At 40.8% G+C, this 12,946-nt stretch overlaps 1 protein-coding gene across 3 annotated transcripts in view; it reads left to right on the top strand.

The window, feature by feature from the left end:
* Positions 1 to 12,946, top strand: part of KDM5A (lysine demethylase 5A) — a 54,877-nt gene that overhangs the window by 22,021 nt on the left and 19,910 nt on the right. For 2 of the 3 annotated variants that reach the window (XM_038153025.1, XM_038153026.1), the window contains exons 11-19: positions 533 to 714; positions 2,383 to 2,545; positions 3,365 to 3,484; positions 5,111 to 5,305; positions 5,399 to 5,580; positions 5,848 to 5,972; positions 6,153 to 6,303; positions 9,190 to 9,307; positions 12,062 to 12,417. In XM_038153025.1, coding sequence (XP_038008953.1) covers positions 533 to 714; positions 2,383 to 2,545; positions 3,365 to 3,484; positions 5,111 to 5,305; positions 5,399 to 5,580; positions 5,848 to 5,972; positions 6,153 to 6,303; positions 9,190 to 9,307; positions 12,062 to 12,417 — 1,592 coding nt within the window. The remainder of the gene's footprint in view (positions 1 to 532; positions 715 to 2,382; positions 2,546 to 3,364; positions 3,485 to 5,110; positions 5,306 to 5,398; positions 5,581 to 5,847; positions 5,973 to 6,152; positions 6,304 to 9,189; positions 9,308 to 12,061; positions 12,418 to 12,946) is intronic. The other variant, XM_038153027.1, reaches the window with a different exon arrangement.

Below are 12,946 nucleotides of genomic sequence, written 5' to 3'. Positions count from 1 at the left end.
TAACAGGTGATGCCATCCTCTCAAAAATTAGTGTGGAGGAATTTCTTCCCTTGAAAAAACTTTGTAAAATAATCTATTCAGTAGATGAACATAAAGTGCAGCATGGTAAAATGGGTGTTAAAAAAAGCTGAAATAGTAACATGAGATTCACTGCGTTGTTTACAATTTTTAGTTGTCCTCTATTACTGAAGACTTCTATCTTTAGTTCTTCTGCTGGTGTCGCTGGTATTTTATTCCACCAGAACAGCATGAAACCTGCAGTCTTGTGATGGGGAAGAAATCAAAACATAAGTGTATAAGCCTTGATCCAAAGAAGATGGGCTATGTTGAAATACCAGGACTGTTACTAAAATCTTAGTGTGATTATTTGACTACGGTATGTAAGGAATGATTTCTGGGTTTGGTGTTTCATTGAAATATCCCATTATCTACTATAGAAATGGATAGGCTGATGTTTTAATTTGTACTTTCCTTTTCTAGACTTGGTGTCCTTACGTTCTTGTGATTTGGTCAAATTTTACTCTTTTGGCAGGATTATGCTCTCTCTGGCTGGAACTTGAACAACATGCCCATTCTGGAGCAGTCAGTCCTTGCTCATATCAATGCAGACATCTCTGGCATGAAGGTGCCCTGGCTGTATGTAGGGATGTGCTTCTCCTCCTTCTGCTGGCACATTGAAGACCACTGGAGCTATTCAATCAACTACCTGCATTGGTATGGGCTGTCCTTTGTGCATCTACCTTACACCCTGTTGTCTTTAGGAAGTTTGTAGTTCTACTTCCAAGTGCCTCTGCACGCTGGGAACGTTTATAAATGAGAAGCTAAATGTGCAGAGTGGTCTGTGTTCTTAGCTGTGGCTGATTGAAAGTGAATACAGATGGTTTTTAAAGCATTATAGTGGGTTCAAGGCAAAGCATTCAATTAAGGCAAACCCAGGACAAGCATTAGTGCTTCTCATTAGCTGATAAAATATTCTTGTGGGGCCAGCATTCCAGTGTCACCATAAAACTGTGCTTTACAGCATCCTATCTTTTTTAAGAAAGCTTTTTCATTCAGAATTGAGTTAAGAGTTCACTGGTTCCCTCCTTTATGATTTAAAGTTGGGATGTCTGTGTGCTAGAAGTGGAGTCTGCTGTCTCATGGCTTCTAGAGGCATCAGAGTTGACTGTTCAGCAGCAGATGTATAGACATAAATACTCCTTATAAAGAGAAATTTGGAAGTAATTCTGCCTTTTGGGACAGTCCTGGAAGTGTTGTGCTGTTCAGCTTTTGTGTCTGAATAGAAGACTCGTGACAGAATTGCAGAATTACGGGAATTGCAGTGTTCCCAGTTCATCAGACATTGTCACAGTGAGTGGAGCAGGGGGGGAAACGGAGCTGTGGGAAGCTTTAGAAAGGTTGCTGGACATCTGGGAGAGATGAGCTGATGGCCTTCAAACCACAGCTGCATGTATTTGGAGGAGCACATTTGCTAGCCAGGTCTGATCGGGACGCTCGGGAAAGGCATTACTGTTCCCGGTTGAGTTGCTGTGCGGAGGCTCCGTGTGTCCGTCCGGCGGGCTCCGTGTGTCCGTCCGGCGGGCATTGCCGGCTGCTGCCAGCAGGGAGCACCACAGCCCGGCAGAAGCGCCGGGAATGCTGCTGCCGGCTCTGGCCTCTGGGATAACACACCTCCATAGGGCTGTGTAAGCAGACTCCTGTTTGTACTTGCTAAAATCTAGTAAAATAGATTTTAAAAATAAATCTCAGCTCTGGAACTGCTCGGTCGTTTTGGTTAAGAAAGGACTGGAATAGTGCTTGATGGATTATTTGGTTAGTTTTGGTCCTGTTCGTCTTTTTGTTCCCTCATACTTAAATAATCCAGGTTATTTGGCATTTTTCATCTAAATGGTCCAGTGGATCCCAGGTTTTTAGTAATTAGTTAGGAATATTGCAGAGATTGCGTGTGTTTTACTCCACTGGCTGTTGTGTTGGTTTTAGGAATATGACTTCAAACCTAATTGAATGGAGGAGTACCGTGATCTTTCTTAGACTGTAGGTGTGACAGCCAAGGTTTTGTTTTGTTTATTAAACCTAATTTCTTCCTGAAGGAAAATAATTGCCTATTTTACCCCTTTGGGGAGCATGGTAAATGACAGTTATCTTCCATGTTAAGCTTGTCAAGGCAAATCTACTGCCAGGTATGTTGAGAATTGTGTCAGAGTGCAACTGATTTTCAGATTAGAGTAATACATCCTGAAGAAGATGCTTGTTGATTGAAGACATTTTTTTAATCCAGGTGTAAAATGGCTCGTGAGGACAGTGCTGCTGGCTGTGAGGTGTGCTTTACAGCTGGGTGCCACCCTCTCACCTGTGTTCATTCCTGTGCTTGTGTTTTGGTAGGGGAGAGCCGAAGACATGGTATGGTGTGCCCTCTCATGCAGCAGAGCAGCTGGAAGACGTGATGAAGGAATTGGCTCCTGAGCTGTTTGAATCCCAGCCTGATCTCCTGCATCAGCTGGTCACTATTATGAACCCCAATGTGCTGATGGAACATGGTGTACCAGTGAGTAGCACAAAAGCATTTTTTACATGAGTACTTCTATGTGCTCTCTTTTTTTCATTCTCTGCCAGATTTATATAACAATGGTTTGGCATAGCTCTGAAGAATTTTTATGGTAAGCATTTGCATATTCATTACTTATAGGGTGTTTTTTAAAGCTGTTTTCTAGATTCTTCTGTACACTAACCAGGAAATTTAAATTTTCTCGTAACGGAAGTGAGTGTGCCAAGCTTCCTACATAAAATACCTTCCAGAACAAGCATATGCTATGTATTACAGTTAATTTTAAATTAAAAAATCCCCTCCCTTGTGTAACAGCAAGTTTGTCTGATATGCCATTAAAAGCTCTTGACAGTAAAATTCTTGTCTTATGTTCAGTAGAAATCTCAGCATTACAAAATGCTTTTCTGACCAAACATAATTGACTGCAGACCTCTAAGCAGCAGTCACTATCATTTGCTTTTGTCTTAGGATAAATTGCTTCCCTGGCAAATACCTCAACAAAGCAAACCATAAACTTTTTTTCTAGAAGCTTTTGCACTTTGTGGTACAATGGGTTAAATGATGATAGAGAAACGTTCCTTTTGGGATTCATAAAGACAGTTTTCAGCTGTTGCTTATATATTCAGCTCTATTTGAAAAAGGCTGTAAATTGAGTATTCATGTTCAGAAGGCAAAAACAACCCTTACCACTGCGGGGATAGCTGTGTTGCCTGTGGTGATCTATGGGTACAGAAAGTGGTGTTCAAACATCTTGTACTTTTGTGTCTTAACCTGTTGCATGTTACATATTTTTCCTTTCCTTTATCCTCCCTTTTTTAGGTTTTCAGGACAAATCAGTGTGCTGGCGAGTTTGTTGTGACCTTTCCTCGTGCCTATCACTCTGGATTTAACCAGGGATACAACTTTGCTGAAGCTGTGAACTTCTGCACTGCTGACTGGGTCTGTTCTTTTGTATATTTTTGCTATGTGACTTCTGCAAGTGGTCTGTTAGTGGCTTAACTACCTGAACACTCTTTTCAGTTAAATAGTTTATTTTGTCTTTATAGTTCTTGGGACAGCCGTTAGAAACTGGGGAAGTTTTCATTATACAAAGTAATTCTAATTTTAGGCAACTTCAAACTGAAACTTTGGACGCATATTCTTCCTTTTTAATTACTGGTTAACCAAAAAGTGGCATCTCACAGCACATTTAGCCAGTATTTCTGTGATGCCACTTTCTGAATTTGATACAGGTCTGTGTCCTGTCTTAAGTCCTGTTGTCATTTGAATATTTGAGACAGGCTTATAACAGTCTTTGTTCCTCCTTTGTGCCAGCTCATTGTGCCTTTTAATCATATGAGTGCTGTTCTGATAGCTGTGCCACATCAGTGCATAGCCCATGTGGATTGTTCAGGAAATTGTCAAAGGAGTGTTCTGTTACTATCCAGGGTTTACAGTTGGAAGTTATGATCTCATCTCTAGTTTATCTATCTCTGGCTTTGTTTTTTTTTAAACAACAAATGGAACTTGTAGCCCTTTTTCAGAGACTTTTATTCTTTTATCAGAAAAATTGTCAGCAGGACTGGCAGTGTGCCAGGGCTCTTTTTTTTTTTCCTCAAGCACTCATGATGGAATATGAGCGTAGCCTCTGAAAAACTGCTTAACTTGCACCAGCCACGTGAAATTTCCTTTGCTTACCTAAAGTGTAACCAGAAATACGTGCAGCAAATTCATTTAGCATCTTTTTGCTTTAAAAGGCACAAAATGAGCGATACCAGTTTTGGTTAACTGTAGGAATTTTAATGTTAAGTGGCTGTGTCCAAGCATAGTAATATCCAGAGGGGAATGTATTCACCTTAGTGTAGTCCAAATGACTTCTCTTTGGTGCCACTTTCTTGCCACTGGAAGTAAAAAGAGCTTAGGACAACTCTTAAACTTTTGTCTCTACATTAGGTGCATAAGATGATGGAAGATGCCCCTCCCCAGCATTGATACCCTCTTTGTCCTCATCTGTGACATGATTTAAGGTTGTTAGAATCTTATTGAATACAGGGTGACCCCAATGTCTGGGAATGATTGGCATCTGACTCCATTGATTCAGAATGCTGAACAATTGCTTTATTAAACTATATTGTATTACATTATATTAAGGAATATTAAAAGGATACTGTATTATACTATACAAACATACATACTAAAGAAAAGCCTGTGACTGTCTTGAGACAGCCAGGACACAGTTTTGACCCAGTAGGCCAATTAATATAAACAACCATCATCAGAATCCATTTAAGAACTCGATTAAAGTGAACAATCTTCCTAACACATTCTACATGTGCAAAAACAACAGTAGCAGCAAGCAGAGATAAGAATTGTTTTCTCTTTTCTCTGTGCTTCTCCAGGAAAAAACCCAAGAGAGAGAATTATTTCTCTCTCTGTTCAGAGAATGTGAATGCCACAGAATTTTCTCTGTCCCATCAAAGACAACTCGTAGTCTGTCTTTTCCCAGTTTTTGTCAAAGGAAGGGGAATGGGAGCTGAGAGATGATTTTTTTTTTCCCCCTGAATGATGATGATGTGGTTTCTGTAGCTCCCCATTGGACGCCAGTGTGTGAGTCACTACCGAAGGCTGGGACGTCACTGTGTTTTCTCCCACGAAGAGCTGATCTTCAAGATGGCTGCAGATCCAGAGTGCCTGGATGTTGGGCTGGCTGCCATGGTCTGCAAGGAGATGACTCTATTGATAGAGGAAGAGACACGCCTGAGGGAGTCTGTTGTACAGATGGTGAGTAAGAAGTGCTTGCAAAAGAACTTTCTGCTTCCCTCTCCCCCTGCTTGCATTAGAATTTTTGAGCAAGTGGCTAATTCTTCTTGTCAGGGAGTGTTGATGTCTGAGGAAGAGGTGTTTGAGCTGGTTCCAGATGATGAACGTCAGTGCACAGCTTGCAGAACCACGTGCTTCTTGTCAGCTCTGACGTGTTCCTGTAATCCCGAGCGCCTGGTGTGCTTGTACCATCCTTCTGATTTATGTCCCTGTCCCATGCAGAAGAAGTGTCTAAGGTACACAGGATTTTTTTGTCTCTACTTTTCTTCTATGTCTAATAGTTTGCCGTAGCCCAGTGGCCAAATACATTTGGTCACACATTTTTTTCTCCTTCATTTAAGGAGTATTTTTATCCTCTTTGTTTCTTGGTTCCTAGGTGAACAGGTGTTGTACATGTTCTGTTTTTCTGGCCTTGCTGTAGCTGGAAAAACTCAGTATTATCATTATCCTGACTTTCACGTGGGCAATAATACTTTTTCTGTGGTTTTTTTTCTTACCTTCAGGTACCGCTACCCCCTAGAAGACCTTCCTTCTTTGTTGTATGGAGTGAAAGTTAGAGCACAGTCTTATGACACTTGGGTCAGTCGAGTTACAGAAGCTCTGTCTGCCAATCTCAACCACAAGAAAGGTCAGACTTCTGTCATTCTTAATAGGATGTCCTAAAACTCCTACATGTGTTCTGTCCTCTCATTAGCATTGTGCATTTCAAATTGAACTATGCTGTTGGAACCGTGATTGAAGGCCATTGGAGCCATCTAAAATCTCTCTCTTTTTTTGCATACAAATTATTTATGTGCTCTTATTACAGATGTGATTGAGCTGAGAGTAATGTTGGAGGATGCTGAAGACAGGAAATACCCGGAGAATGATCTTTTCCGCAGGCTCCGAGATGCTGTGAAGGAAGCAGAGACCTGTGCTTCAGTAGCACAGCTGCTGCTGAGCAAAAAGCAAAAACACAGGTAGGACAGGCAGTTTTTCAGTACTATCCATCTGCCTCTTTGTTACTTAAATGGACTTGGAAGAGTTAAAAACCCTTGCTGTGTGCAAGCTTCTTTCAGTGTTTCCCTTCTTTAGTGCTGTGACTCATTGAGAGCTAGGGAGGGGTGGAGGCAGATACAGTGGCACAAAGGGCCCAAAGGTGGGCTTAGTTGGAATGTTATCAACATTCTGCTTTCAGCTGACTTACGTACTGAAATGTGAAATCCTTTGGAGAAGCTGTGTTTGGTTGCTGATGAAGGATTTTGCTGAATGTGTGGGAGAGTTTTAGGGAGAGACAGCTGGAGGTAAAAATGTAATGAAAGTAAGTTTTGACTTTGGGTGTTTGTGACAAAAATCCATTTGAATTTTTTGTGCTGGGGAGCACAGCAGTACAGAGAGCAAAACCAGTCCGTAGTTTGAGCCAATCTGGTACTTTTTGGGAAGGACCATGGCAGGCAGTGATGTGTGGCTGAAAGGTAGTGACTTGGGGCAGTGTAACTCCCTTGGTTCTCTGTGTTGCCTGCCTTGCCTGTGGCTGCCTCAGCATTACTCTGTCTCCTGGCCCTGCCTCAGCAGTCTGCTGGATGTGTTCCTTGTTCTGCTCTCATGAACTTTCGGGAGCATGTTCTTCCTTCTCTCCTGTATGTTTTGTGCACTGAATAATAAGTCCCATAGCAAATAGCTCAGTGAGGTAACTGTAATTCTTGTGGCAGCAGTTGTACAGGACATTTATGTAGCTTGTAGTTCCTCTGTTGAGGATAAGATTTGGTTTTTGTAGTTGGTTGTATTTCTTGCCTGTGTGGTTTTTGTGTATTACTTAAGACATTGTGACAGGGTTAAAAATAAATACCTTGTTAATTATAATGCCCAACTTTGCTACACAGAACATAATCCATATATCATAATTGCTTGAATCTGAACACTAAAATCTTAGTTGCACCACAGATCCAAGTGTAACAATATTTCCAACTGGAAAACCATTACACAATAGAGAAGCAATTTTTCTGCATTTGAAGACTAAACAAGGCTCTCCTGATCGTTTTTTATTGCTTGTAGAACCCCACTGCCACAGAAATATTACTCAGAACTCTGCTCCAAGTGAGGGAAACAGTATCACAGGCATTGCATTGCCCTGTTCTGGTGGAGTATAATTATTTTGATAGCTCCCAGGTGTTCCTGATCTGGCTGCTTTCTCCTCTTCCTCCTGCTGTTGGAGTATGACAACCCTCTCTCAACAGTTGCTCAGATATATCTATATATATATATATCTTATTATATATATGTAAGAAGAAATAACTCTTCAGTTAGTTATTTGGTGGGTTTCCAGAGCTAACGCAAGAAAGACAAGGGGTAGAAGGATTTGGCAAATTTCAGTGTCATGTCTGACCTAAAGATAAAAGAACTTTATGAGGCCAAAAAAGGACTTGTATATGCATTTGAGGGCTGTTGTATGCTAACTAAAAATATTTTACAAAATTGAGGCTTGAGGAAGATCTTGAAACTTCTTTGAATGGTGCTAGGCAGTGTAATTATAAAGGTCATGTTCAGCTGCTTCTGTGACATTTGTGTTTATATATTAACACCTGGACAAGGATCACATTTACAGAAAGAATAAGGTTATTAAAAAAGCAAATTAAAAACAAGTGCTCAAACAGAGCAATTTGGCAGGGGTTAATGCAGCAATAAACTCATGGTCAAATGTAGCAGAAGAAAATGTGTGCTTTATCCATCTCTTTTTGAATAAACCCCAAAAATGGATAATGTGTAGCTGTGAAGTTCTGTCCAATATTCTAATCCTAGATCTTTACCTTCTCCTGGAAGTTGCGAGTTTCCACAGGCAGGGATAATTGTACCTTTTTGTGCAGCATCTCATGCAGTGGCACTCTGTGGTTGGACTGAGGCCAGAATGCCAGTGTGACACTGCTGAGTGTCCCCTCCCTCAGTTTTGTCCCTTGGAGCCCTCTACCCCTTTGCCCTCACTCAGGGATTCTGGGGGCATGGCAGGTCTGCTGCAGCCACTGCTCCTCATCACTGTTGGAGCAAATCAAAGCCTGCAGGATTCTTTATTCCCCTTTGATATTTAGCTGGTGTGTAATTGTATTTGATCATTAATCTAAATTTTACATTTACATCTTTATGTAAGTCCATAGCATAAGATAGACATTTTTTTCTTTACTATTTCTGTAGTATTCAAATGTAGATTCATTAGCAGGGAACAGCTCTTCAGTATTTGTAATCTGTTGTACTTGGGAAGTTGTGCCTGCCAGTGATCTGTACACCAAGTATTTAATTTATGCAGTGTGTCACTTTTAAGTCTTTTATTCCATTCAGTAAAGGGCTTGTTACACTTGCTTCGAGTGATATTTAATGGAAATGTCTTTGCAGAACCTGTCCCACTGAATATCAGCCCTCTGTTGCAAGGTCAGTTTCAGCAGTTCTCTGGCTACAAGAGAGAAAGCACTGGATAATAAGACTTGTGTTCAGGGCTTGTTGCTGTTTCATATCTCAGACTTCTTGTCAGTGCCTGGCATGGCAGTCAGCTTCCTGAGCTGCCTAAAGCAGACTTTATGGGGCTATATTCTCCTATTTGTAACAAACTCAGTTTGAAACTCCCCTAGACAATTGTACCTCTGAAGGGCAGGGTAAATGATCCTGAAGGAGCTTAGGGGAACCGTATTAAATTTTGTTTTCAGGATTTTGTAATTCTTGTTCAGCTTGAGTTACATTGTTCTTTTTGAGTTCTCAGGTGATTGAATGCTTTTGGTAACTTCTCAGTAATCCTGATAGATAATTTCTGTCACTGTGAATAAATCCAAGGATCATCATCTTATCTCTCACCTAATATTTAATTATGCCCATTTGTACAGCAGAGTGAGCCAAGACAGTGGAAGGACACGGACCAAGCTGACTATGGAGGAGCTTAAAGCATTTGTGCAGCAGCTGTTCAGCTTGCCATGTGTCATCAGCCAGGCCCGACAAGTAAAGGTAAGATTGCATCTGCTCCTCTGATAATGTTGTGCTTTTTACTTTGTTCTGGTTTTGTGGTAGTATGTTTTTTTGAACAGGCAGTTTTGCCTGGTGCAGAGGATGAAAAGCTTCTGATGTAAAACATAATGTGCACTTTTTCCAGTACACAGATGGTACAACAGGCATTGTCAGATGTGGTGGTGCAGCTAAACAAAGATAGAAGATCTCCTTGCTGTCACTGTCCAGACAGCCCAGTTCTAAATCTCTTAACCAGTTATTCCATCATCATTAATGCTCTCTGTAGAGGTTCAGTTTCTGGCTAAATCCTACCCTTTATATGTTTTTGTAGAAACCTCTGGGGGTTACTCTGGTGTGGTTTTTCAGGGCAGCAGGAAAGCAGTGCCACATTGTCAGTTATTCCATAAATACATCTCAGCCTTGCTTTCCAGGCTACAGCATTCTTAATCTGTATGCATGGCCTGCATTTCTTGCCCTTCATATATATCTTTGCACCTGTCTCTGAATGAATCTAGACTAATAAGTAATCCAGATCATACTGATTCCCCTGGCTGCTATTACCATGTATCATTCTGGCACTCTGCATCATAGCAAGTGTTTTCAGCAGCAGTCCTAATTTGTTTCTCTGTCACTGGTGATGAAATGCTAAACAGCACGTCACCTACTAACCAACTTGTAGAAAATTCCTTAAGAAACATCCTTAATAAAGATTTTTTTTGCCTAGAGAAATGCTTCCTGAGATGTATGTTAATCACTTATTAACCTGCATGCTCTGCTTGTACAGTTTTACTAGATACAGTACTGAACTCCTGTACATTACCATAGGTGCAGCTGCTGCTACATAACCAAACATAGTTTAAAAATAAGTTAGGTTTTTTTTTTAGAAGGCTCTTTTCCATAAGTGTTTGTTAGTGTTTATATCCTTCATTCATAAATTGTATATGAGCTTTTCCATGATAGTTCAGTGTTGATAAGAGAGACTTTACATTGGAATTTCTTATTGTTTACATAATATTGGTATTTTTTTTTTCTTAAAACAATTTCCTTCAGAAAACCGTAGGGCTCTAGTGTGCAGGTTTGCCAGGCTTGTTGATGCTGTCTTTATCCTTCAGAGGTCTTCTTTAACCAGTTTGCTGGCATCTAATAAAGTGGAAAGTGCTTTCTCATCCTCATATGATGGGATGGTTTTACTTCACTTCCTTACACACACATTAGTATGTAATTACACGTGCTATTAGTATTAGTAAAAATACTAATATTTATTAATGAAATGTTATCACCATCTGTTAGGTAGGACATGTAAGGTTGTTCTCAGAAGGACTTTTTTGTTTTTAATGTATTTAAAACTTGCTTCTAATTAAAACATAATTCACAGATGAGAGGGCTGCAGGCATATAATTAACTCTTAACAGTTTTAGCTTGTATTTTTGTCTAATGCCTTCTCCCAGCTAGTCTGTCTTCCCCCACCCCTCAGCATTAGGAAGGAATCTGGCTCTAGTTCAAGTACTCTGCCTATGCATGTGCATGCTCTTGAAGCCTCAGCATAATCACTAGTCAATAAATAAATAATTATCATTTTACTGATTACAAACTGTAGTCTTTTCATTTCTGAATGAAGTCAGATAATGATCATTCATGCCTAAGCACTCACTAGCTTTCAGCATGGCATTTGAATGCAATTATCCATCATAATGAATAGCAAAATAATTGTCATGTTGGATGATGAATATTTTCTAACACAAAAGGCATTGTAATTATTAAACTGTAATAATTTACTGTTACCACTATGAAGCATTCAGAGTATGTTCCCTAAATCAAAATCTTTGTAATGTAGATCTTGTTCTTTCTTATAAATGCCTTCTGATTTCCAGACAGTCGTGGAAAGCAGCATAAGCCAAAAAAGGCAGTAAGCTAAGGGTTAGGAAATGCAGGGTTTGCTCCTCGTTGTGCCATCAGCTTGCTGTCAGAAATGCCTGTCTTGTAAGAGACTTGGGGGTGAATCCGTGGAGTATTGAATGTCCTTGAATGAGTCTCCTGCAGAGATTCTTTCCTGTCTGTTTGCTGTCTTTGATTTTTTTTTTTCATTGCAATGCCAAAACATGAGGATGAGGACAACTGCAGCAGTGCAGTTGGATTTCTGTGCAATTGTCTCCTTTAATAAGAGGGTTTTGCATTTTCATTTCTTTCTTTTGTGCAGTAAAGCCCTGATGCTTGTATTCCCTAAAGCAGGACCACCACTTAAAACTTTCAGACTTCACCACTGTTGTTTTCAGGACCTGTGGTATTTGTGTTCTCATATATCTCTGCCTTGTTATTTCTCCTCAGCATGTTTTTTTTTCTGTTTTGTGTTGCTGTCATTACTGTAATGCCCTGACACTATTGAAATGATGACCTGTTTGCAGAAGTCCCTCTTCTCCCCACTATTTTAAAACTAACATTCACTGGGCAATGCTGAATATTCTGTTTTGTTGGGGGCTGTTGTCATATGCAGTTGTACTATTTTAGGTGCAGAGTTTGATGCAGCTAATGTGCCTAGGGTATGAAACATTAGGCCATCCAATAAGTTTAGATGGTCTGTTATTTAATTTCTGTCAGACTTGATGGCTTGTGACAGCTAGCTGGCATTGTGTGTAGAAGCTCAGACTGATGTGATGATCACATACAGATTCACAGCTGACTGATCCCTCAGTTGCATTTTCTTTTGGATTCTGTGGGTGTTTTTCCCTAATTGATTCGTGCTGTATGTTACTTCAGAATCTGCTCGATGATGTGGAAGAGTTTCATGAGCGTGCTCAAGAAGCTATGATTGATGAGATCCCAGACTCTTCCAAGCTGCAGGAGTTGATAGACATGGGCTCTGGCCTTTATGTTGAACTTCCTGAACTGCCGAGGTTGAAGCAAGAGCTGCAGCAGGCACGGTGGTTGGATGAGGTGAGGTCCACCCTCTTGGATCCCCAGAGAGTCACCCTGGATGTGATGAAGAAGCTGATTGACTCTGGTGTGGGCTTGGCACCACATCACGCCGTAGAAAAAGCCATGGCTGAGCTGCAGGAGCTGCTCACAGTCTCAGAGAGGTGGGAGGAGAAGGCCAAGGTCTGTTTGCAGGCCAGGTGAGTGTTCCTTTACAATCTGTTCTTAGAGGCCACACACTTTTGTGTTCCTTATTTTGAGATGTGAGGTTAAAACTTGGGCCCTTGAAGCTGTAGTTGCCTTTCTTATTTTGTTGTTTGTTTGTTTTTTTTTTAACCTCCCAGCAGTTAGACTGTTCTAGAGTTGGATTTGAGATTGAATTGCAGAAGAGTTGATTCCCTGTCGTGTTTCACAGTGGCAGGAGGCTGAGGTTGTGTGTGTTGCTGCTGTCTTTGCTGTTCATCCCTCTCCACAAAGAACTCTGACTAAGCTGCCAACAAGAGACAGCTTTCCTGGTGTTAAGGGGTTGTGATGCTGTGTCCTTCTGAGCTTGACTGTGCCAAGCCCCTCAGCTTTCTCACCTCCTGTTATTTGGTAGCCAGTAGCATCCTCCAAGCATAGAGCCATGGTATCCTACCCTGCAGTGTAGTGGTGGAGTTGCATCACCAGCCTGTCAGATTGATGGCTTTAGATGTCTGGTATTTTGAGAGAAGGCTGGAATTGGGTTTT

This window comes from Motacilla alba, chromosome 1A (genome assembly GCF_015832195.1).
Source record: "Motacilla alba alba isolate MOTALB_02 chromosome 1A, Motacilla_alba_V1.0_pri, whole genome shotgun sequence".
Classification (NCBI taxonomy): Eukaryota; Metazoa; Chordata; class Aves; order Passeriformes; family Motacillidae; genus Motacilla; species Motacilla alba.
The sequence above is the reverse complement of the archived record's forward strand: the minus strand, read 5'-3'. Positions and strand labels throughout refer to the sequence as shown.